The sequence below is a fragment of the Anomaloglossus baeobatrachus genome, chromosome 6 (assembly GCF_048569485.1).
Source record: "Anomaloglossus baeobatrachus isolate aAnoBae1 chromosome 6, aAnoBae1.hap1, whole genome shotgun sequence".
NCBI lineage: Eukaryota > Metazoa > Chordata > Amphibia > Anura > Aromobatidae > Anomaloglossus > Anomaloglossus baeobatrachus.
In genome coordinates, this window is record NC_134358.1 from 230,454,816 (window position 1) to 230,482,100 (window position 27,285).

The window sequence follows — 27,285 nt, forward strand, 5'->3', positions numbered from 1 at the left end:
TTTCGGGGTGAGAATGGAGTGAAGCTCAACTCCCAGACCTACTGCCAGTTTCTGGAAGACAACTTCTTCAAGCAGAGGTACAGGAAGAAGTCGGTATCGTTCAAGAAAAACATGATTTTCATGCAGGACAGTGGTCCATCACATGCATCCAACTACTCCACAGCGTGCCTGGCCAGTAAAGGTCTAAAAGATGAAAAAATAATGACATGGCCCCCTTGTTCATCTGATCTGAACCCCATAGAAAACATGTGGTACCTCATAAAATATAATATCTACAGGGAGGTAAAGCAGTACAGAATCTATGGATGGTAGGCTGTTGAGTGTCATCATAAAAAAAGGGTGGCTATATTGGTCACTAATTTTTTTGGGTTTCGTTTTTGCATGTCAGAAATGTTTATTTCTAAATTTTGTGCAGTTATAATGGATTACCTGGTGAAAATAAACAAGTGATATGGGAATATATTTGGTTTTTATTAAGTTGCCTAATAATTCTGCACAGTAATAGTTACCTGCACAAACAGATATCCTCCTAAGATAGCCAAATCTAAAAAAAACCCACTCCAACTTCCAAAAATATTAAGTTTTGATATTTCTGAGTCTTTTGGGTTCATTGAGAACATAGTTCTTGATCAATAATAAAAAAATCCTCAAAAATACAACTTGCCTAATAATTCTGCACACAGTGTATGCTCACTTATTTTACCTTGTGAGGAGAAACGTCTATAGGATTTGTGCCACCTTGTGGTCAACTGTAGAGTTACCGGCAGGTATCTAAAAGGAAATTCAGCCTTATGTGCGCATGTTGCCATTTTTTGTGACCACAAAGATGCAGCGTTTTTGGCCGCAAAAAGTTTTGCTGCCTTTTTGTTCATTGCGTTTTGCTGCATTTTTCCAAAGCATTGCATGGGTGGAAAAACGCAGAAAAGAATTGACATGTTAATTTTTTTTTTTTAGCTCAAAAGCGCAGCCAAACAAACCTGCATTGTGTGGACAACAAGAATGAAATCTCATAGGCTTTGCTGCGGAAGTAAAGTGATGCAGTTTTGAGCCCAAAAACGCGGTAAAAAACGCAGCGTGCGCACATAGCTTTAGGGGACTCCTAATGTCTTTCTTGCCAATAAAGCATTTGTATTGAGTGCTATACTTTGGCTCGCATATGTTGGCTGCTTTACAAAGCCTCTGAATACAGGCTTAAATCACTTTACCTTCTCTACTGCCCAAATGACAGGTCATTTGCGGTATTCTAGAGCTACAGCAAAATATTTCAAGTTGGCAATATACCTTAAAGGGTTATTCACATCTCAACCATTTACAGCTGAAACACAAATATATCTGCCTCTATTCCTGTGACAGAATGTCAGGACTCTGAAAACAGCCAAGTGGGTGGCGCCATTCAGGTTCTGTAAGTCATAAATGGGAGATACAGCACAACTCGCTTGAGCATTGCCAAAACCGTCAGCCACTTGTTAGACCCTTGGCCAGTCTAAGGGTACTTTACACGTTGCAACATCGCTAGCATCGGCTAGCGATGCAGAGTGCGATAGTACCCGCCCTCGTCGCACATGCGATATGTGGTGATTGCTGCCGTAGAGAACATTATCGCTACGGCAGCGTCACACGCACATACCTGCTCGGCAACATCGCTGTGACTGCCGAACTATCCCTCCTTCAAGGGGGAGGTGCGTTCGGCATCACAGCGACGTCACCGCGACGTCACTAATCAGCCATCCAATAGAAGTGGAGGGGCGGAGATGAGCGGGACATAACATCCCGCCCACCTCCTTCCTTCTGCATTGCCGTCGGGAAGCAGGTAAGGAGATGTTTGTCGCTCCTGCGGGTTTACACACAGCGATGTGTGGAGCTGCAGGAACGACAAACAACATCATACCTGCGGTCGACCCGACATTATGGAAATGAACGACGCTACACAGATCAACGATTTTCAACGCTTTTGCGATCGTTTATCATCGCACCAAGGATTTACACGTTCCGATGTCGCTATCGGCGCCGGATGTGCGTCACTAACGACGTGACCCCGACGATATTTCGGAAGCGATGTCGCAATGTGTAAAGCCCCCCTAAGGTTATGTTCATACCAGTTTTTTTTTCTTGCAGTTTTTCTATTGCTTTAGTTGCTTTTAATTGATGCTGCAAGAAAGCTACGACAACTGTTTCTTCACTCTACCTATGGCAATATGATGGCAATGCAGCACCTTCATTCTCAGGATCAGTGGGGTTACCAGAGGTCAGATCCCCAGTGATCAGTAAGTGATGACCTCAATTATTAAGATGAATAATCAATTTTGAAAATTTCTATTTGACATTTGTCACCTACCCACGAGTGCAGTAATCAGCTGTCAGTCCTATTGACTTTGGACTGAGCGGCACTGCTCCACTTTAGAACCTGCTCACTGTAGTGGGTGCAATGAGGAGGAAGGGGGAGGGCACAGGAGCACTGAGTGAAGAGGCCTCTAGTAATCAGACTTTTATCACGTATAGGGCACTTTCACACTTGCGTTAATTTCCTTCTGGTGCAATCCGCCCTTTTAGAAAACAGCGGAATCCGTTAACGGATTCTGCGGTTTCCCATAGACATGTATGGCAGACACTGTGTTGCTGATTCTGCCGGGCGGAAGGAACGCAGCATGTAACGTTTTTTGAGCGGCGGAATCCTTGATTTTTCACAGCGCATGCTCATCTTTTTTTCTTTTTTTTTTTTGGCCGGACGTTCAGCTGAGCGCGTGGCAGCCGGCTATTGAGAGCGCTCAGCTGAGCGCCCGGCAGCCGGCATGTGAGAGCGATCAGCTGAGCGCCTGGCAGCCGGCTTTTGAGAGCGATCAGCTGAGCGCCCGGCAGCCGGCATGTGAGAGCGATCAGCTGAGCGCCTGGCAGCCGGGTGATCAGCTGATTGTTCACAAAAGTCTGCTGCCGGTAAAACTGTAAAGAAGACAAAAAAAATAAAAAAATAAATAAATAAAAAAAAGCTTTCCGTTGTATTGTACAATCCATTGCATCCGTTATGCCATTATATGCAACGCATCCGTTGCATCCGTCACACAACGCAATGTAACGGATACCGTTCAACGCAAGTGTGAAACTAGCCTAACATGTTTTCTGTGGGAAGACTCCTTAAAGCAAAACTCTGGTGTTTTGGGTTTTTTTTCCCACCACCGGAGTGGTATCGCTAACGTAAGGTCTCTGCCCCTAGTAATATACTCACTAGCCACCATCCTCTGTTCTCAGCACCACAACATTCATGTTTTGTTACCTGCTCGATCACTCCAGTGTTAAGCTGAACAAGCTGGAGGAAACTTCTCAATGTAAGTCTATGAAAGCCATAGACTTGCAAAGAGAGATAGTGACAGTTAGCTGTGACTTCTGGTCAGTCAGAAGATGCGGTGAGAAGATGGCAGAATGGGGCCTGAACGGCGGTGTACCAGAAGATGATGGCGGCTGGTAAGCATTTTACTAGGGGCAGGGAACATGCATGAGTAATACCACTCCATGGATGAAACAAAAACAAAAAATGCTGAAGTGGTGCTTTAAACCATGAACTAAGAACCATGTAAGCAAGGGTAAAGGTAAAAATAGTAGTATCCATTACACTGCAAAACGGCGCAAAAGGAAGCAGAACCGTGTTTCTCTTCTCCAAAACAAATATAGGAAAAAAACAGGCACTCCTATAGTATTAAATTGTGTAGGTGGATGAATGCCATGGCCAGTAGCTCTCTGCAATTAATGAATAGAATTACAATATTACTACACACATAAAGAAGTGGGATACTTAAAAAGGGAACCTGTCACATCCAGAAAAGCAATATAGTAGTAATCTGCAGGTAAATAGAGTTTAAATACTATCTAACTGGCTTAAATGGAAGTAGGGCTGCAGGGAGATAATCAAGTTTCATTCTTCCTGTAACCGCTCACTTAACAGTCATAGAGGCGATACAGGGAGCGGTTACAGTCAATGCTCACTATTTAGTGACCATGCTGTAATATCTCCCCGCACCTCCAGCCCTGACTGGAAGTCAGCAGCTGCAGGGAGAATATAACTTCATTTTTTCCCTGTAGCCACTGCTCCAGTAAGGATGCCAGACATGACATTGTGATTTACCTGTCGAGAAACCCTATATCTTCAGGTAAAAAGCATTTCTGGATGTGACAGGTTCCCTTTAACTTTATTTTTGATCAGTAAATAAGCTGTCCATCAGCGACAAAGTAACCTCCTCAATGGATAGACCCTAACTGTGACACCTCTATACTGATGATACGCAATATCTACCTCTCTGGACCTGATATCACCTCCTAACTAACCAAAATCCTACAATGTCTTTCTGCTATTTCATCCTTCTTCTCTAAATTTCTAAAATTAAACATGGACAAAATGGAATTCATTATGTTTCCTCCTCCTCTCTCAACCCCACCTCTCCCCTCACCGTTTCCTGGCCTCACCACTCTGCCAATCCCTTCACTGGCTTCCCATTGCCCAAAGATTAGTTGAAAACACTAACCATGACATACAAATCCATGCACAACCTGTCTCCTCCATACATCTGTGACCTAGCCTCCCGGTACCTAACTGCACGCAACCTCAGATCCTCACAAGATCTCCTTATCTACTCCTCTCTTATCTCCTCTTCGCACAATTGCATACAAGATTTCTCCCGTGCATCCCCCAAACTCTGGAACACTCTACCACAACATATCAGACTTTCACCCAACGTGGAAAACTTTAAAAGGAACCTTAAAACCAAACTCTTCCAACAAGCCCACAACCTGCACTACACCACTGTGCAACTAGCTCTGCCCTCACCTACTGTATCCTCACCCATTCCCTATAGACTGTGAGCCCTCATAGGCAGGGTCCTCTCTCCTCCTGTACCAGTCTGTTTTGTATTGTTAATGATTGTTGTACTAGTTTTTATGTATACCCTCTTTCACTTGTAAAGCGCCATGGAATAAATGGCGCTATATTAGTGAATAATAATAAACTAATTATAACTTATTGATTCACTTCTGTATGTACGTAACCAGGCTTCAGAAAAACTGGGGAACAGATAGGTTCTTGTAGAAGAGAAACCTGGATTCGAGTTCTCTTTAATACAAAACTCCAATTCCACTAACCTCATCATAGCGATACATCAACTTTAACCCTCGACACGACTTCTGCTTCTCCACATGACGCAGCGCACACTCCAGGCAAAACACAACATTCTCATTTTCTTGCACCACCTAAGAGAAAATAAAGCCAAAGATCAAATTAGGCAAGAATAAAAATCGGTCAGCATCAAGCAGGAAATGGAGCCGGTACTGAAACACAGCTACATAATCTCATTGAGGTGGAGGTTAAATAGTGATTGTACGCAGTAATTATATTACGTACTGGAGGATGCCCGCCAGTGCACATTGCTCTAATGAATGATACAATATGAAGAAGTGGCCTGTGTGGCAGTAACAAACCCAGTAATTTTGAGTCCCTTTGTACCAACAGCAAGGTAAGGCAGGCCGCAGATGGACATCCAGAATGGAAACCAATGTTGAAAGGGCCACTAAACCTAAAATACAAGTTGGTCCAAAATGAGAAGGTGCCGGTAACAGTTACAAAATATATGTAAAAGTTCCCATATCATGACATGGTGTGTACGTCTGCCAGGTATCGGTAAGATATTGCTTCACCATTTCAGCCGGAAAGCTGTTTTTTGGGAAAGGAACATCATCAGGGTGACCATAAGTTGGGACAAGAGGACTACGTTTTCTCCAGCAAAAATTTAAAATATTGAAGTAATATTGAAATATAATAATTGAAATATTGAACAGATATAAACAATCTACAGGATGTATGAGCAAAGAAGAAGACACTTGATTAAAGAGATTCTGTCAGTAGGATCAGCTCTACTAGGCTGTTTATATAGGCCTAGGTCATAGGAAGTGGAAAAAAAAATGATACCTTGATATCAACAATCCAATGTCTTGTTCCAGAGAAATCCATGTTTTTCTTATATATAAAGGAGCTGTTCCAGGCTATGGACCAAATACTGACCTTCCCGAGTATATGCTTCCAAGGCTTATTTTAAAAAAAAGTTGTGAGACATATACCTAACACAGGACAGAAGAACTGAACTTTGACTCATAACAACAAGTTAGCAGCTGCAGCTCTCACAGCTCTGCTGTATTGTAACAATATTATAACCCTGGATGCCTGAGAGATGGAGGCTGAGGAACTTGTAGATGTGCCACAGCTCTGCAGCAAGATCAGGAGATCAAAGAGCGGCCATCACCTTATCACACTGGTATCTTCCCAATTTCATTTAAAATAAGCCCTGAAGGCAGATTCTCATGCAGATCAGTGTCCGGCCCATAGCCTGGAACAGCTCATTTACATATAAGAAAATATAGCTCTCTCTGAAATAAAATATTGGAACGCAGATATCAAATTCAGCCTTCTATGACCTACATCTCCATATGGATGGATTAGTAGCATTGACCCTACTGACAGATTCCCTTTAAACGTAAGTGACAAATCTCCATTCCCAGCAAAATAATATAATAATATTTTTCCCTGCTGACTTTTCTTAATAAGTGGACACCTTCATGCCATGACCACAGCATGTAAAGCCGACCATACACATTAGATGGTTGTCAGACGAACTATGCTTTGGACGATTCTTCAGCCAACAACCATCTCAGCCAACTCTACACAAGAGTGCTCGTCCGGCCAAGTGCTCCTATGTTCTCTATGACAGAGCTGCCAACTGACACGGTGATTGACAGCTCTTCTCCTGGAACACAGTGCCACATTGGTGTGGGCGGCTGACATTAATCTATTGTGCATGTTGCCTCAACATTATATAGGGGAAGAACCACCTGGGAACGCATAAGCGTTATCAGGGAAAGCCGAGTGTTGCTTTAGGAGATTTCACCTACTCAGTTCTTGTGAACCAGAAGCCATCAAAATGAATGTTCAGGAAATATGGATAACAAGGGAAAATTCCAACTGACAAAGCAAAAGACATTCCCAAAGGTCTAACAAACACAATTATATGATATGTCATCCTATTGGGTTTATATATGCAAAAAAGCATACGTAGGATCTACTATGGACATATCTCTGTTGTAGATAAAAAAGGTTAAGGAGCCCTGAGTCGGGCAGATGGATTCATGGGACTCTTGATCCATCACTCAGGACAGTAGTCTCTAGCTGCTAAAGGCTCGCAAATCTCTTACCTTCCAGGAACTCTGGCGTAGACAATCAGGTTGGTGCGACATCATCATTTTGGTGTTATGTACTGCTGACCTAGCATCAGTCTGGTTAATCAAAAGCTATGCTGGGGATCCAGGAAGGTAAAAGATTTATGAGGTTCCTGCCTAGTGGCTAAAGACTACGGTCCTGGCCGATGGACTGGAGTCTGGTTAATCGTTCCACCCAACTCTATTTAGCGCCTGGGCGAGTTACAGGACGTCATGTTTTTCTCAACTTAGAAGCAATATGCCGTTGTGAATATAATTATTGCATGATCTCTATAGATTTGAGAAGAAGGATGAACACACAGACAGTGTCAAAAGCACAGACATCGCTACCAAGTGAGCTCACCATGGAGAGGTAACACAAATGCTGGCAAATCTGGCATCTTCTCTCGGATGTTTCAAACTGCAGCCACTTCCGAGGCTTTTTCTTCCCATCCATCGATGAATTGCTGGTGTCATGGCTCCCGTAACGTGCTGATGAGTGGAGACCTGCTTCAAAGAGTTCCCTTCTCTGCCTCAACTCTGTATCCCTGTCCAAAGGAAAGAACAAGTCAGAAACTGCATAGCTCATCACTCAACTCTCATTACAGTGAGCTCTTCTGCAGCTCTATAATGAGGGGAAAGTGACAATAACTAAATACTTCACCTAAGAGAGAAATTCAGAGCTAAATTGCAACAAACAGGGCATACAAAGTAAAAATGGCATCACATCTGTGGTTGATTTCTTAAGACCCTCCGCAGACATAGAGGTGGTTTAGAGCACCAGCTCTGCGCATGAATAATGCATAAACTGAATCAACGCCTGGTTCAGATTATGTAGTTCGCATGGAGATGCTCCTTAGGTTATAATATAGTCCATTTGAGCTCTCCAAAGGTCATTTCCACAGCAAAACTACAAGTCAATTATATAGTTACGGATAACGATCATCAACCACCACCTCATGGAAAGAAGCTACATAGTGGACGAAAAAACAGTATTAAGCAAGGCACCAAGTCATAGGCATGGCAGTGTTATGGAGTATACAGGAGCTTCCTTTATTGTGCTAGCACCAAGACATTGACTTGGCTTGTAAAAAAAAAAAAAAGAGAGTGACAAAAATGAAAAAAGGTATTTTTTTTACAAGTAGAGTCTTGCCAGCCTTCAATAATAATAAAAAAAGTCTGATAAAAGCTGTCCAGTGACAGTGAGAAAAAGTCACGTGCAATCATTTCTCAAGGTTTAAAAGTCCTATCCCACAGGGTTGAAGTGTGTAGGACACTAATTCTCATGAATCTAAAAACATAGATGTTCCCTAAAAAAGCACATGCAGTGCACGGATCACAATGGTGTGAACACAGCACCGCCAACTTCATAAAAAATACAATTTTTAGAAAAATAAAGGACAGAAAGTCCATTACTGTTGATATGGACGGAAGTACAAAAGAGAGAACTCCAGGCAAAGGACTAGAATTTCGTATTGAGCGGATTACACCAAGTTATCCCAAAACGTTAAGTTTCACTCACGTGATAGTAAAACCAAAACTATTTCCCATTAGAAGAAATGGGCATCAATCAGATACAGTGCCTAGAAAACCTATTGATACACAATTGCACTTTTACACATCTTATGTTACACCACAAATGCATTTTATTGGGATTTTATGTGATATATCAACACTAAGTAACAAGTATTTGTGACGTGTAATGGAAATTATACATGATTTTCTAAATATTTAAAAAATATAAATCTGAAAATTGTGATGTGCATTTTGACTCAGCCCCCTGTAGTCTGATACCTCTAAATAAAATCCTGAGTGACCAATTGTTTCCAGAAGTCACCTAATTAGTAAATTGAGACCACATATGTAATTTATTCTCAGTATACCTACAGCTGGTCTATGACTACCGCAGAGGTTTGTTTGAGAAAATTAGGTATGAAACAGCATCATGAAAACCAAGGAACACATCAGACAGGTCAGGGATAAAGTTGTGGAGAAGAGTAAAGCAAGGAAGCAAGGGTAGGTTAAAAAAAAATAGCCCAAGCTCTGAACATCTCACGGAGCACTCTTCAATCCATCATCCAAAAACAGAAGGGCAATGGCACAAGTGCCAACCTACCAAAACCTGGCTGTCCACCTAAAGCAAGGAAAGCACAAATTAGAGATGCAACCAAGAGACCCATGGTCACTATGGAAGATCTGCAGAGATCCACAGCTCAGGTGGGAGAATCTGTTTACAGGACGGACAACTATTAGTTGTATACACAACAAATCTGGCTTTTTGGAGGACTGGCAAGAAGAGAGCCATTTTTGATCGCAAGCCTTAAGAAGTCCCATTTGAAGTCAAGTCATGCAAGTCAGACGCTCTGACAGTGCTCAACTCGAGTAATGAGTATAATGGAAGTCAATAATTGGGCAGATGAGCTCAGGGGAGAAGCAAGTGGAGTGGGTTGGGTGTGTTTTTTTTTTTTCTTTTAACACATCGCATCCGAAAATGTTGGCTTAACCCCAGTGAGAGCAATTCAGAGACCGTGCATGACTCTCCCCAGGAAAGGGGAGTGGCTGGGAGTGGACCCTGCTTTGTGTTGATGTTTCACCTGATGCTCAATCAAAAACGAACAGTGGCAAGCATGCTCGCTCAACATTATTTGTAAACTCCACAAATTTGGCCTTTATGGAAGAGTGGCAAGAAATTATTCTTTTTTTTTTAAATCAAACAATTACTAGACTGTTTCAGTTTGCAAAAAGCCATGAAGAGGATACAGCTAGCATGTGGAAGAAGGTGTTCTGGTCAGATGAGACCAAAGTAGAACTTTTTGAGCTTAATGCAAAACACTATGTGATGCAGAAAACTAACACTGCACATCAATCACCCTAAAGACATCATCCCTAGCCTCATGCTGTGGGGATGCTTTTCTTCAGCAGGGACAGGGAAGCAGTCAGAACTGATGGGAAGATGGATGGAGCTAAATACAAAGAAATCCTGAAGGAAAGCCTGTTAGAGACTGCAAAAGACTTGAGACTGGGGAGTAGGTTCACCTTCCAGCAGGACAATGATACTAAACATACTGCCAGAGCTACAATGGATGGTTTATATCAAAGCATATTCATGTGTGTGAATGGTTCAGACTTAAATTTCATTGAGAATCTATCGCAGGATGTGAAAATTGCTGTTCACAGACGCTCTCCATACAATATCACTGGTTTAGAGCCATTTTGTAAAGAAGAATGGGCAAAAATTTCAGCCTCTATATGTGCAAACCAAAAGACTTGCTTCAGTAATTGCAGCAAAAGGTGATCCTACAAATTATTTACTCAGGGGGGCTGAATACAAATGTACGACACAATTTTCAGACTTATATTTTTAAAATATTTAGAAAACGAAGTATAATTTCCTTTACATTTCACAAATACTTGCTACTTAGCATTGGTATATTACATAAAATCTCAAAGAACCCCTTAACGACCGCGGGAAGTAAAGTTACGTCCTAGCGGTCATAGTGTTAATCCCCACCTGCTGTCGCGGGCAGCCGTGGGGGATCCGCGTACATGTCAGCTGATTTGTACAGCTGCCGTGTGCCTTGCAGGTACGAGTGGAATAGTTAACCACCCGTACCTGTTGACACCTTAAATGGTGCTGTCAAAATGTGACAGCGCCATTTTAATAGCGATTGCGGTAAATCTCTACTGACCGCCCGCAACCGGAAGCCTCGTGACGTGATCACATGGATCCGATGGTTGTCATGGTAGCACAGGGTCATGTGATGACTCCTGTAGCTTACATGACTCAGGTCCTGTAACCAGCAGCCAAGTACTGCCTTTTACAGGAGATGATCATTTCTCCCGAACTGAGCGGCGCTGCTCTGATCAGGAGAAATGAAGGAGAGATCAGACTGCTGATCCTTATAACCCCCTAGCGGAGCTAGTAGAATAAAAAAAAAAAAGTAAAACAAAAAGCTTTGAATAATTAAAAAAAATAAAAAACCTAAAAAAGTTCAAATCACCCTCCTTTCACCCCATTGAAAATTAGAGGGTTAAAATTTTTTAAAAATACACACATTTGGTATCGCTGCATTTAGAAACGTTCTATCAAAATATAAAATCAATTAATCTGATTGGTACACGGTGTAGCGGCAAAAAAATTCCAAGCGCCAAAAATTACGTTTTTTGGTTGCCGCAAATTTTGCGCAAAATGCAATAACAGGCACTCAAAACGTATCTGCCCAAAAAATGGTACCATTAAAAACATCAGCTCGAGATGAAAAAAAATAGCCGTCACTGAGATATACATCCCAAAAAAAGAGAAAGGTACAGGTTGCGGAAAAGGGAGCAAAACGTGCGCCAGTTTTTTTGGATAAACTTTTGATTTCTCTAACCCCTTAGATAAAAGTAAACCTGTACATGTTTGGTGTCTACGAACTCGCACCAACCTGAGGCATCATATGGACACATCAATCTTACCATATTGTGAACACCGTGAATGAAATATATCAAAAACAATCGCACTTTTTTTGCAAATTGTTCTGCATTTGGAATTTTTTTGCCGTTTTTTTAGTACACTATATGTTAAAACTCATGGCTTCATTTAAAAGTAAAACTCGTTCCACAAAAAAAACAAGCCCACATATGGCTATATTGACTGAAAAATCTAAAAAAGTTATGGCTCTCGGAAGAAAGGTGGGGGAAAAAAAACGGAAAGCGCAAAATCAGCCGGTCGTGAAGGGGTAAATACATTTAAATTTGTGGGTGTAACATGAAAAAAATGTAGAAAAGGTCATGGGGTATAAATATATTTTCAAACCACTGTGACATTGATCAATGGGCATACACAGCCCAGCTGAATTTTTCATTTCATTGGATAGAACTTGGTGAACTCGGCGTAGAGTAGGACAACCACGTTGTCATCCATACAGCCTCCACATTACCTGAGCTCTCCCAGCAGTGAAGAAATGACACTCAGAGTTGGGCTGTTCTCCTTTTTAGCTTCAGCTGTTGCAATCTGATACAATAATTTCTCCATAGAGAACGGCTTTGCTATGTGTCGACGTTTCATTTCCTGGTTTTAAAAAAAAATAATGATATATTGAATTAAACATAAAAGTGCTAGAGCAATTTTTGACGTGCAGTTCTTGTATTTTACTTGCATAATATTAATAGTATTTTCTCCTTGACCTTTGAGTTTAAAGGGAATATGTCAGCAGGTTTTTGACATGTCATCTGACAACAGCATGATGTAGGGGCAGATACTCTGATTCTGGTGATGTGTCATTTAGTTTATTGAGTGCAGCAGTTGTGATGGAATCACAATTTGCTCTGCTGAAGATCTAGCAGAGTTTGGAATATTGAGCTGTGTATAGCTATATGTAAATATACTGTATAATGTACAGAGAAAGACGCTAATCAGTGATGAGGGTGCGGATGGACAATGGGCAGCTAGTCCTACAATGATAATCTCCTGCTGATAAAACACTCAGTGTATTTAAACAAAAATGCAACCTAATAAGTGATATATCCCTGGAGTCTCTGGCCCTACATTATTCTGCTCTCAGAATATATAGCAAAAAGCTGCTAATAAATTCCCTTTAAAAAGGAACGGACATTTTATTTTTTTTTTCATACAAGTCAAAATTTTAAGAAACTTTGCAATATATCATATTAGAGATATCGGCTTCTTTCCCCTCCTGGACAGATTATTGATTCTCAAAATTCTGAATTCACTGGTAAATCTGTTTTTAGTGACTATGGACTTTCACATAACTGAGATAGGAGATGACAATTGGTGCTCATAGAGTTCTATGGAGAACTCTAATAAACATTTCAGGAGAACTTGCAGCAGAATGTATGTGCTTGTCTCTAGCTCTTCCCATCTCCATAGAATTTTAAAAGCACCAACTCTCACCTATCTCAGCAATGGGGAAAAATCGGACTTGTCTGAATACAGATTTTACCCCTAAGTTAAGAGAGAAAAATCAATCTAGGAGGGCAAAAAAGCAGATTTGTCTGATAAGGTATATTACACAGATGCCTACTTTCATGTGTACTATTGATTTATGAAATGAAAACTGAAATTACGGTTCCTCTACTGAGATAGATGGCAGGTATTACTGATGAGCTTTTATATAGATAGACGAGTATGGTGGGGCTCCCCCCTCTACCTCCAGCTCCTCCCATCATCATAGAAGCTCATCGGCACCAACTGCTATCTCCTATCTCAGTAATGGGAAAGTCTTCACTGAATACAGATATTACCTCAGAAATGAGAATTTTGATAATGACTGATCAGTTCTGGCAGAGAAAGAATTAAATTTATCTGATAAGATATATTACATGCACACCCGGCTTAATAGTGCAGAAGACCAGAAGTGCAGGGACCTCTGATCATGCGCACTGACCCTAAACTCGGTGTTCTGAAGCAGTGACAATGGACACAGGTATGCACGTCACTGCTGATGACGCTGGGGAATGGGCATTGAATAGCATGTTAGCACGCTCCTGGGGGTGGGCTATCATGCTAAGAGTGAAGACTAGTTGGGGGAAGTAACGCCCATGTGACTAGTCCTGCGCTCATTGGCATATCATAAAGAATCTTCAGAAATACTTTTTATAAAGGTCTCTTTATATATGCTACTAGATACAGGGACAGTTAGGCAGAGATTAGCAATATGCACCCAGAACTGCTCGTGGCTCTGGGTGCATACTGAACCTGACAGGTTCCATTTAAGTGTTTGGTATAATGGAATATAAATGACAAATAGTAATGTGGAGAGTTTTTAATTGTAGCAAACTAAAATAAAACACACTGTAAAGCCTTTCTTGAAAAATATAATATTACAGGTACAGCAGATTCTGTGATGGGACGTTGATCCTGTGAATTAGACTGTTTACCGTATGTGGAGCCAGGAATATTTCCCCTAACAGGGGGCAGTTATGTGCCTCATGGGGTTTTTGCCTTTCCCTGGATCAACATATAGGATATAAGTTGAACTCGATGGACTTATGTCATATTTCATAGCTTTTATGGTTGAAGGTAGACATAAGAATATTGCAGCAAACATGGTGCAGCGCTGGTTGCTGCAGGATCGTGCAGCGCCGGCTGACCCAGGATCGTGGGGGGAGCTTTCAGATGTGGGTCAAAAAAGTGCTTGTGTTGCAAAAACATTTACCACGGGAGGACCACCTTTAGCGCTCCTGGCTTCTCTGAGAATTTCCCAATAAGGGATCATTTGACATGTCAGTCCGATTATGTGGTTTATTTGGTGGACTGCATATGTGGGAAGCAGTACGTGGGTCGGACCAGTCAGGAGCTTCATAATAGAATAAACTCCCATCGCCACAACATCAGAACTGGCTTCCTAAAACATGGGCTGTCTAAACATTGCACGATTGCACACAATAAAAATCCAGATTTTAAAATCACGCCCATTGACCAGGTTCCCCCTAATGCCAACAATAGGGCAGAAACGCTCAGTAGACAGGAAACCTATTGGATCCATAGATTGAATACTCTTAAACCTTTTGGCCTCAATGAGATTACTGATTTATTTTACTAATTTATGAGAATGTGCTTTTATGATATTTTAGAACCATAATAATTGCTTCTTATGTTTTATCTTGTTCCATATATTATCTTATACTTTTATATTTTTATATATTTTTTATATTTAATTCTTATATATAAATATAAATTTTTATATATAAATATATTTAATATATTTTCTTCCACTCATGTTATAAATGTTGCTATAATTGCCAGTTCAGATTTTCTATAAATCTTTCCCCCCCCCCCTTTTTTTTGCATACTAAAGACATACTGGAAACATATGTTTGTCTTCAACCCCTGTGCATACCATACATGTGTTCTGGCATTTTATGTATTTCGATCTATTTGGATCAAGGTGGATTCTATATTTATATTTATATTCTTGCCTATATTACTACGTGTTTCAAATAATATATTGTTTTTAAACTCCCCTTCCCCTCTCTCCCTGCTTTCCAGTGCAAAGATTAGCTTTTTGTTTTATTCGGCACACCAATTATGGGAGAGATTTGTTTGTATGCTATGTCAGATGGAAATGAACTACCCTTTGTCCTTCCTAGCACGGTCGGGCATGATCCCGCTTCACACTCCCCTGAGTAACTCATTCGTGATATGTTGTATCCCCTTCTCCACGGCATGATTACATGTATTTTTGTGTTAAAATCATTTACTGACACTGATTGCACGCACGCACGCGCACTACAGTTAGTTCCCACGCTTCTGAACCTTCTTGACCTCGCTATGTGAGGAGCTTGCTACTTTCCATGTGAAGTGCGCCTGCGCTTTGCAATTTTTCCCACGACTTGAACTCATTTCACCCCTTTTCATTAAGAGAATTTGCCTCTATCCTTACGCATGCGCACAACACTATCCCTCTGTTTTTCCCTCTGTTTTATTATAACAGATTCATCCTAATAGTCTTTATAGTGCTCAACCCCAACCATCTTTTTAATTCAAGTACACTTTTTCACATATGTAATTAATTAAAATTGGGTAACCATCGAAGTCTGATATTAAATATAAATAATAATAATAAAAATAATGTTATTATTTGTCCTACTTGAAAATATAATACATGCCCCGTTTCTATATGCTGTGATAGTGCATGTCATTTGCACTAGGTTATTAATGGTTTTTGTAACTAATTATGAGGCACCACTAAATCCCTCTGATAGTGTAATGGTTGTGTGATGGCCGGTCAACTTCACGGCCTCTCTACTCCGGGTTCGTGTCAAATATCACTATCAGTTGTATATCTATATCCCCCTTTTTCTCCTGTTTTCTTCCCTTTTTTTTTTTTTTTCTTTCTTACACTAAATCGATTTTCTATGAATTTCTAATTGCTTGATCCTTTATTATGAATGTTCTTTTTGGACTAAATGTATCAATATGTACCATATTTGATTGTTGAAAGGGCCCTATGACGCGGCTTTACTCCACGTGGCTATGAGTCACTGCTCTATAGCACATGGTGAACTGACGTCATAGCCAGGGATCCCCTTCCTCCTTTTTCTTTTTTTCTTTTTTTCTGTACATCCCTTTTTAAAGGCTCCTCCTTGGTTTCTGTAAAGTTCTTTTCCCTGAAGAAGGAGGCAGTTGTGGTCTCCGAAACGCGTAGGAATGAAATGAAATAAAAGAATTGTGTGTTCAACACTGATGTTCGTGGTCTTCAAGCGCGGCGCTAAACCTGTTTTCCTCCAGTTCCGAAGTTGATGTTCCACTTGTACAACAGGGCTGCTGCTGGAATGCTTAGGCACTCGCTTATGCCACTAAAGGAGTTGTGACTGGCACAACCCGATCAGGTGAGTGCACCACTTCTTTATACTTTTTACCCAGTAAATCGGGTAAGACCCTATTGCGCCTTTTCTCTCCCAATTTAGTTTGGAGATACTTCGGCAACTTTTCATTGGACGCTAATAAATGGACTTTTCACTTTGGATGACTCAGGTGCTGGTCGTACCCCTTTCTCTTTTCCTGGATTTATTGGAGCCCATCGACCGTACACTGGACAGGTGAGGTTACTTTTTGCTCTATATTGATGCCACTATTGCTTTTGACAGCTGCACCAAGGGGGTCAAATGGTCATATCAATGCAAACACCGATCGAGGCAGATGCAGCAGGATGTCAGCTGTAATATATAGCCGACAGCGGCTGAATTTTCATCCATCGATGGATGCTATTCTCTTACAAGGCATACTTGTGACCATTAAGGGGTTCAGGAATACTTTTTGGACTGCCACATTCTTTTTACATTGGACTTCACGTTACTGCCCTACTTGAGCACCCCGATTCTTTGTGAGGGCTAATGGAGTAATATGATATGTTTTGTGAATCATAAGTAGTCTATTGTAATTTTCATTGCATTTATAATGGAAACCTCTATATTACTCGACACCCACTATACAATAAGGATTTGGATAGAAAAAAGCATTGGTGTATACCATGGCAGTTTTGAAGCCCATGCTTGTCCACTGGGTGGTAGCAAAGTGCACAGTTTCAGAAACACTGTAGCCACTGCACACTTTTGACACAAAGGATCCTGGGAAGCAGACGACAAACTGGCCACACTGCTGTACAGTACGGTGCACCTTGATCCCCTCCTTGCACAGCACCTCTGGGGAGATCTGCAGGAGGAAACATATTAGCTGCAGTAAACACTACATTATATATGTACACACACACACCACACACACACACACACACACGTATATACAGTAGTATTTGATACACTGGCGATTTTGCAAGTTTTCCCACCGACAAAGAGTGGAGAGGTCTGTCGTTTTTATTGTAGGTACCCTTCAATTGTGACAGACAGAACCCCCCCCCCCCCAAAAAAAGAAGTCCTGAAAATTACATAGTATGATTTTTAAATAATGAATATGCATTTTATTGCATGAAATAAGTATTTGATACAATAGAAAAACAGAACTTAATATTTGGTACAAAAACCTTTGCTTTCAATTAGAGAGGTCAGATGTTTCCTGTAGTTCTGGACCAACTTTGCACACACTGCGGCAGGGATTTTGGCTCACTGCTCCATACAGATCTTTTCCAGATCTTTCAGGTTTCGGGGCTGTCACTGGTAAACACTGAGTTTCAGTTCCCTACAAAGATTTGCTATTGGGTTCAGGTCTGGAGATTGGCTAGGCCACTCCAGGACCTTGAAATGCTTCCTCTCCTTAGTTGCCCTAGCTGTATGTTTCGGGTCATGGTCATGCTGGAAGACCCAGCCACAATCCATCTTCAATGCTCTTACTGAGGGAAAGAGGTTGTTTGACAAAATCTTGCAATACATTAACCCATCCATTCTCCATTCAATACAGTACTGTCCTTTCCACTTTGCAGAAAAGCACCCCCAAAGTATGAGGTTTCCACCCATATGCTTCACGGTTGGGACACTGTTCTTGAGGATATACTCATCCTTCTTCCTCCAAACACAGTGAGTGGAGTTGATAGTAAAAATTCTATTCAAATTAAATTAAATATTTAAATATTAAATTCTATTTTTGTCTCATCTGACCACATGACCTTCTCCCATGCCTTCTCTGGATCATCCAGATGGCTGTTGGTGAACTTCAAATGGGCCTGGACATGTACTGGGGTGAGCTGGGGATCTTGCAGGATTTTAATCCATGATGGCGTAGTGTGTTACTAACGATAATATTTGAGATTGTGGTCCCAGCGCTCTTCGGGTCATTGACCAGGTCCTCCTGTGTAGTTCTGGTCTGATTGCTGAACTTTCTCAGAAACATACTTACCCGACAAGGCGGGTAACCAAGGAGCCACAGATTAAGTAAGATTGGCAGTCATCTTGTTTTTCTTACATTTTCTAATAATTGCTAATTGAGCCAACAGTTGTTGCCTTCTCACCAAGCTGCTTGCCTATTGTCCTGTAGCTCATCCTAGCTCGTGCAGGTCTACAATTTTGTCCCTTAGACAGCTCTTTGGTCTTGGCCATGATGGAGAGGTTGTAGTGTGATTGAGTGTGTGGACAGGTGTTAGTTCAAACAGGTGCAATTAATACATGTAATGAATGCAGAGTAGGAGAGCTTCTTAAAGAAAAAATAACAGGTCTGTGAGAGGCAGAATTCTTGCTGGTTGGTAGGTGATCAAATACTTATTTCATGCAATAAAATGTAAATTAATTAGTTAAAAGTCATACAATGTGATTTTCTAGATTTTTTGGGGATCCTGTTTGTCACAGTTGAAGTGTACCTACAATACAAATTACACACCTCTCCATTCTTTGTAGGTGGAAAAACTTGAAAAATCGGCAGTGTATCAAATACTTATTTTCCTCAATGTATATACACATATATAAACATGTACACATATACAAATATATATATATATATATATGTATATATATGTATATATAATTTGTATCTATCCGACACAGCACAACATGGACTTACCATGACATTACTTTCAAGCATTTGAAGACCAGGAGTACCATTGGCTTGAAGTAGACTATGTACCACTTTGTCAAGTTTGCCCTCTTCCTCAGCAGGAATGCAATACCTGCATTACAAGACAGTAATTACATATTGATATAGGTTTTTTCTGCGCTGGTTGTTATGCGTAAGTTACACTGGTTATATATATAGCACATAACAGTATTTTCAACAAACCCCTCTCATTAAGCAGGATTAACATAGTATTTTGTTGGTGTTTTTTGTGTATTTTTTTTTTTTTTTAAAAAAACGCTGTCATAGTAATATCTGTATGGTAAATTTGGGTTCATTTTTGGCAGTTAGTGATTTATTTCAGTTTCTAAAGCATGGACAGTCCAGGGACACTCCATCCTTATTCTGAGGCAGGCATGTCTTAATAAACGCATTTTACTCCGGATGACTTTGTAATCAATTCCAAACACCATCCTTATCGCCTTAAAGAAATAAAAAAAAATTATGTGTTTTTGGTGGGTAAAGGTAATACCATGAAGGTGCTTGACATACAAAAAAAATGTATCAGTGTTTTCTATTGTTGCATAAGCCAACATGGATTTTATTTCACTATTTTAACATGTATCAGTAAAGAAGATTTTTATGTCTATGGACCTTGCTTTCAGTTTTGCGTGTTTTGGCAGTAACACTATCCGCGCCACAGACAGGATTGGGATCGGGTATGCTTGGTGAGCTGGATGGCTTCTTCACAGGGGAAAATAATGTAAAATTGTGTTTAGGAGTTTGTAGATTTTTCTTTTTTTGGGGGGGGGTGACACCTGTATTGGTGGAGCCTCCTGCTACAACAGACAGGCCACTATACAAAATTAAGGAAAGTAGCAATGGTCACCATCAAAATCAGAAGCTGTCAAGACCAAGCAACCAAGTAAAGCCCCATCTCAGCAATATGCCTTTACCAGTGGGGGAAATGAACATTTCTAGAAGGAAAAATAACCAGTAATTCACGGACAATCTCCTGCACAACTCGCTTCCCGCCTATTGTAAGTGCAGCGTCTATATATCCAGCACTTGTTCCCATGCTACAAGTACACGAAATCTCATCTGATTGGAGGCGGTAGTGTACGCATAGGACGGTGGCCAAGAAACATCGCCTTTTGTAGAGCAAATAATACATCCCTTATAACAATAGAACAGTAGACAGCTCCTTCTGGAAACTTTTCCCTGTATGTGTGTACATACTATGTATAACTGGATATAAGTGTATATCTATGTATATACATGGGGAGTTTAATGTATGTGATGAACGCTAGTGTGCAAAATAGTGAGGAACAAAAATTAGGAAATATTCAATAAAGTGACTTTAGGATTATTTGATAATTATTTTCTGGGCTACTGAGTGGCCTGCACACCATTAATATAACGATTCTGAAATATTAAGCATGGTAACTAGAAGAATACAGACATTTCCATAGTAGTGTACATCCGGCACCAAATACTGTAACCATACGAGGGTACACGGCACAGTCACCTCTCACTTACCAAATGCAATCAGCACCAGTGTGTAAGTAGTCAATGTAGGGAAGGTGATTTTGGTCTCGAGACCAGCATGAGGTAGAAAAGACCATGCCAATATTAAGCCAAGGAATTGTTACTCCTGAAACAGAGAAAGTAAATGACAGTATCATGAATACTAGGTGCTCTGCAATCCACGAGATGAGAGCAACACATCAAGGCGGAAACTGGGAAAAAAAAAACAGTAGCCGAAACACACATTATGCCGACACATCACTTATTTTGCCAATTACTCTGCAATCTCAATATATGCAACGTAGAATTCGCTAACACCTTTTTATAGGCCTGGACACCATTCCTGTACCTAACGTGAATGTCCGGATGGCCTCGTCAGTAAGGTACACAGCTCTGCTGCAGAATAAAGTACGGCGAGGGGTGAACGCAGGACAACTTCATGTGTCACTGAAGTTTGGGATGTGCTCAATAGTTTTTCCCTATACTGTCATAGCATTGAAAAACAAAGGACACTTCCAGATGCATGTCTCTTTAAAAGAACTCTGTCACCAGGTTTTTGTACATAATCTGAGTGCAGCATAATGAAGAGACAGAGATGCTAGCTCCAGCAATGTGTCACTTACTGGGCTGCTTGTTGTAGCTTTGATACAATCGCTGATATATCGGCAGGAGATTATCATTAGAGGACTAGTAAACCGATGATGTAGTCCTCTACATTCATGAGATTTGTATAACCCCACCCACACCACTGATTGGCAGCTTTCTATGTAGACTGTGCATAGGCAGAAAGCGGCAAACCAGTAGTGGGGGTGGGATTATACAGATCACAGTGATTTTATCAAATCCGTAGCAAGTAGTGATATCTCACTGGAATCAGGGTCTGTCCCTCCATCATGCGGTTCTAGGGATGGCAAAACCTGATGACAGATTACCTTTAAAGTGTTTCACATAACTCATGTAAAGATCCTGACTATTTCAGAAATAATTTGTCCCATCTGGAGCGCACATTAGTGACTAAGCATAATGAAAGCAGAATCAATAACCTATATACTACATGCTTCATTTTGTTAGTAAGAATGTAAAGAAAAAAATAAGAAATAGGATCTTTAAAAAGGCAAGATATAAGGGGAGCACAATCCCGAAATATAAAACAGAAGACGTAATGTTAACAATTTACCAGGCACAGCACCGAGGTGTCGCAGGATGGATCCTGAATTATTAGGAAGGACTGTGAGATTCCATCCATGCCTACAAAACAGAACAGGGAAGGTATGGTTTGTCTGCACGGTTCATTGCAATACAGGACCAACACATGAAAAGGTACGCACCTTGAAAATGGCTCTGCTTTACCCACAGGGAATCCACTGCCATGAGTCTTTGTGTCAACCTTTCCACAATGCACCGCGACATGACAAGACTTCTGCTCAACAATGCGCCAATACTCTTGCTGAAATAAGGAGAGCACTGTTATTAGCCAATATCATACAAGTGTCTTAACGTTAGAAGTCCCAGAGAGGGGTCATTTAACATTTCTACAATTGAAACCCTATGGAGCTCAAAATTCCTGGGACTTCTAGTGTTAAAGGGTTTGTGCCAAGTATAGACGTTATTCTTTGTACATCCAAGTACAAAGCTTGGCCATCTCCAGCAGTCTCATAGAATATTAATAAAGGAAGGGAAAAAACATGTTTCTGCTGCGTTGCTGGTGAAGACTTCAGGATGGAAGAGTCCAGGAAACATCACTAGATCAAATGTGGTTTGTACGACGCGTTTCGAATCTATCCCGCTTCTTCTTGCAGAACCTGATTTTTCCCTTTATTGCCTATATCAAATGTACACACGAGAATCAGCTTTCAAGTGCCAGGAAAGATGCAGGCTCAGCGCGCATCAAAGGCAGGGTCATAGCTGACGATGTACATGTACGTCATCGGTCGTAAAGGGGTTGCAGGGAACCGGTCACCAGGTTTTTGTTAAAAACAATATAACAGCAGCTTATAAGGGAATCTATCAGGTCCCCTATACCCTCCAACCCAGCAGCATTTAAATCAGTATGTCAAAATGACCTCCCTAACCAGCCCTGTATGATGGTATTTACTAAAATCAATGTTTAAAAAAAGGACATCTAAACTGCGCCGTTCCTATGCTAATTAAAGCCTTGACTAGTTAATGGGGTGTTAGTTCCCCATACTTGTCTGGCCTCTTTCCATGTTATCACGCCCCTGTGGGTGTGATAACATGATTTCCACGAGTGGGTGTCACCGCCAGCTACTGGAAATCTTGTACATGAACGCAGCTTTGTTCACTCACATTGAGTCTCTTCTGAAGTCGGGTGTACGTGTCCCGGCCTCAGAGAGGGACACAGTGCATCATCGGAAGAACAGCTTCTACACTTCCGATCCTGTGCAGTGTGCTTCTCTGAAGAGGCTCAATGTGAGTGAACAAAGGTGCGCGTATATGTGAGATTTCCAGGAGCTGGCGGTGATGTGATAACATGGAAAGAAGGGTGACTAGTGTGGGCAACTAATGCCCCATCGACTAGTCAAACCCCTAATTAGCATAGGAACAGCGCAGTTTATAAGTCCTTTTTATAAACAATGATTTTAGTGAATACCATCATACAGGGCTGGTTAGGTTGGGAATTTTGACATAATGATATGAATGTGCTGAGTTGGAGAACATAGGGGACCTGACAGGTTCCCTTTAATGTAGAGGCAGAGACCCTGATTCCACGATATGTTACTTACTGGTCTGCATACTTCAGTTTTGTTAAAACCATTATCATCTGGCACAGATCTACCAGTTCTCTGAATGCCGAGCTCTGCATAACCACACCCACACCACTGATTGCCAACTTTCCGTGTACACTGTCCATATGTAGAAAGTGGCCAATCAGTGGTGGGGTGGAGTTATAGAGTTCAAGAATATGGAGGACTACATGGCAGCAGGTTTACTAGTGATAATCTACTGCTGATAAACCAGGGAATTTTATGAAAACTACAGCAAGCAGCCCAGTAAGTGACACATTAAGGTGTCTGTCTCTACATTATGCTACTCTGAGTGTGAAATATGCAAGTCTCAAAAAGGGCTTAGACCTGATTTGTAGGTTACCTAGCACTTCTAAGCAGAAAAAGATTCCTTTAAAATCCCCAGGACATCCATTAGACATGCAAATCCATGACTCCAGGAAGCCCACAAGCTTTGCCAGTTCTATGTAACAGAAGGAACATGTCCATATTTACTCCAAGTTCACAACTTCACAATACTGATAATCTATTCTCACAAGTTGCCCATTTTTTAGGATATAATGGGGGAAAAAAACAGATTGCGCAGTGATAACCAGCATTGGAAGATATAAGAATCGAACATATAAACACCCGCAATGAAAATAATTGGGGCCTGGACCGGAGTATTCAGGTGGTCGAGGTAAGCATCCAGCTTCGAGGAGCGGCAATGTAATGAGAGGTGCTGGGCGCTCGCCGAGCAGATACACACGGCTACGCAGCCGCCTGTATTAGGTTTCCTAATATATATTCCAGCGCAGCTCAAAATCATCACTTGTTATTTATACTCCGATATATTAAAACCTTCAATCTGTCACTCGTGCACTAGGGCACAATGGCAGGAATGTAATAATATGCAGCTTGTTCTGCGCAATGTCCTAAAATGACCTCCCACATAATGCGGGTGCTTTGGGGGCCCGCTCCCATTTCAGAGCAGTAGATTCATTTTGTTCTGGACGCTTTAGACAGCCCAACAAGAACATAAATATCATGTACACCAAAGATTATTGCTAGCAGCTGCTCTCGATTCCCCAGAAAACAAAGTGGTATTATACAGGTCAGATACAACATGGATATTCCATATGGACGGGAACGCCATCATCAGCCTCACTACCTCTGGGAAATCCATTTCAATCTATAGAGCTGAGCAGAGGCTGCTACAAATCACTAAAGAGAAATATCTTCATGTCTGTACAAAGCCCTACCATGAAGAGGATGTTTTTGGTCTTAGAAGAATAAAGGGCTTGTTTTATAAATCGCCACATAGCAGGGCACATGGTAAAATATCTTACAGTATACTCATTCGGTATAGTCCCTGCTTGGTATAGTCCCATGTGAGCACTGCAGCCAGCGTCAGACTGGCTACCGGAGGAATCTCCAGTAATGCCAGGCCTGGATTCAGTTACCTGCATTGCACTCCGGAGCGCTCACCTGAGCTCCAGAGTGCAGCCTGGACTGATCTCAGAGTTTGCAGGACTGAACCGCGAGCGCAGAGTGATTGATTCCCCGGCGATTGCGGTTCAGTTCATGACAGCTGCGGACAGGCCGCGCTGATCTCCGGAGTTCAGGTGAGAGCACCAGAGATCACCTCGGCCTGTCTGCTGACATCCGCAATCACCGGGGAATCAAACCACTCGGCGCTCGCGGTTCAGTCCAGGCTGCACTCTGGAGCTCAGGTGAGAGCTCCAGAGTTCAGTGCAAGTAACTGAATCCAGGCCTGGCATTACTGGAGATTCCTCCGGTAGCCAGTCCGACGCTGGCTGCAGCGGATCACTGGTCTGAGTGGTGATGGTAGCACTTTCGGCATGTGACTGCTGAAGCCAAGGACTGGCTGCAGAGGTCAGACATGAGTAATGGAAAGTCATCATTGAAGGACACCTCATAAAACCAGCATAACCACTAAAGCAGGGGGGATTTTCCAAACAGGTTATTTTGGAATTTTATCACCTCCATAGACTTTGTATGGTCATCCCTAAAGTGACGTGTCTCCATGTACACTTTTCTTATATTCATTTGCTCACCTCAACCTCTGCTACTGTTGGCTCTTTGTTGAAGCACATGTTCATGACGTTCCTTGCTGTCCGAAAGAAGGTGGTGAGCGACATCGACCTTCCCTGTAAGGAGAGAAAAACCATTCAGAATCTCATACAGTGATGGTTAAGTACAAAAACAACAAATCTACTACTGTCGCTCTGTGCAAAAGTCATGGCTGTACGCAAAAGCACTAAATGTAGAATATACAGCAACCCCAGAATACTATATTGTTCCTATTCTCCCTCAAAACTAGGGAAGATATTTTAAAAACTCCTAAGATGCCCAGTATTGCGGAGCAAGGTTTGGGGGCAGACTTAAAAAAAAAAAGTATCTATCATACAAATATATAAACAGTATATCACAAAAGTGAGGACACCCCTAAGTCAAAATGGCCAAATTATGCCCAAACCGTCAATATTTTGTGTGGACATCACTATATTCAAGCACTGCCTCTTGGGCATGGAGTTTACTAGAGCTTCACATGGGGCCTCATTTATGAGAATTTCCTTCCAGTAAGCCCGTCCTGGTGGCCTATAGCAACCAAAGTGCAGTTTTCAGCATTGAAGCTGCTGAGGTAAAGTGAAAGCTGAGCTCTCATTGCTTCCTATGGTCAACTAGCCCTTCCTCAAGCGTAACCAATAATATAATGTTGTGCGTGTCCTTCTGTCTGAAGCCAGGATGGCCAGAATGTGCACCGTGCTAAGGTCACATTGTAGTGGAAGTCTGCAATAAAATGGTGCTGGAGTCCGCACGTGCACAATACGCAAACTCCGGCGCCATTTTATTGCAGACACGGTCTCTGAATATCACCAGTTAGTTTCATATGATATTCACACAGACAGCGTCTTTAAGAAAACAGCGGTGAAGTTGGTGGTATGCGCACACGCTGACTCCGGGCCCCATTTTGTTGAATGATTCAACTAGAACGTGAACATAGAACTGTGCAACAATGGTCAAAAGGATAATGGTGGCGTCCACAATGCAAAATTTAAATAAAGGGGAGGAAAGCAGTAAGAGGAGGAATAGATAAAGAAGAAACATGCGCTATGTTCACATTGTAGAAGAATTCTTCAATAACATGGCACCAGAGTCAGCGCATGCGTATACTGCGAACTCTGGCACCATTTTATTGAAGACACTCTACGAATATCAGCAGTCACCAGTTTGTTTCAGATGATATTCGGAGAGACAGTATCTTTAATAAAACGGCGCCCGAGATTGAGATATGTGCACGCACTGACTCCAGCACCATTTCACTGAATGATTCAACTACAGAGTGAACATAGTACTGTGCACGCACTGGCCATAGGGATAAAATGTGGCGACTGTGGAGGAAAGCAGCCAGGGGAGGAATAGATAAAGAAGGCCTAACCCACAAAGTCCCACACCAACAAGGAAACTTAAAGGGGACCTGTCACCACATTTGTCCCCTATAAGCTGCAGCCACCACCAGTAGGCTCTTATATACAGCATTCTAGAATACTGTATATAAGAGCCCAAGCCATGCTATATAAAGTAAAAAAACAAAAAAAAACACGTTTATTATACTTAGGGGGCTGTCCTGTCCAATGGTGTCGCTGGTCATAGGTCCGGCACCTCCTCTCTGCTGGGATCGCTGTCCTCCTTTTTTTTCCAGTGTGGATGATGCATCCTACATCATCCATACAGGCCAGTACTGCGGTCCTATAAAGGCGCACTTTAATCTGCCCTGCTGAACAGGTCATCAATAACAGATCAGTAGGGGTCCAACACCCAGCACCCCCAAGCAATCAGCAC

At 41.6% G+C, this 27,285-nt stretch overlaps 1 protein-coding gene across 1 annotated transcript in view; it reads right to left on the reverse strand.

Annotated features, from left to right (window-relative positions):
- The window catches only part of JARID2 (jumonji and AT-rich interaction domain containing 2), a 204,195-nt gene that overhangs the window by 4,663 nt on the left and 172,247 nt on the right, over window positions 1–27,285 (reverse strand). Inside the window, exons 9-17 of the mRNA XM_075314734.1 lie at window positions 25,497–25,589; window positions 22,024–22,142; window positions 21,873–21,943; window positions 20,708–20,822; window positions 19,178–19,283; window positions 17,204–17,386; window positions 12,150–12,280; window positions 7,592–7,775; window positions 5,125–5,232 (exon numbers count right to left, since the gene is read on the reverse strand). Of these exons, the coding sequence (XP_075170849.1) occupies window positions 5,125–5,232; window positions 7,592–7,775; window positions 12,150–12,280; window positions 17,204–17,386; window positions 19,178–19,283; window positions 20,708–20,822; window positions 21,873–21,943; window positions 22,024–22,142; window positions 25,497–25,589 (1,110 nt within the window). The remainder of the gene's footprint in view (window positions 1–5,124; window positions 5,233–7,591; window positions 7,776–12,149; window positions 12,281–17,203; window positions 17,387–19,177; window positions 19,284–20,707; window positions 20,823–21,872; window positions 21,944–22,023; window positions 22,143–25,496; window positions 25,590–27,285) is intronic.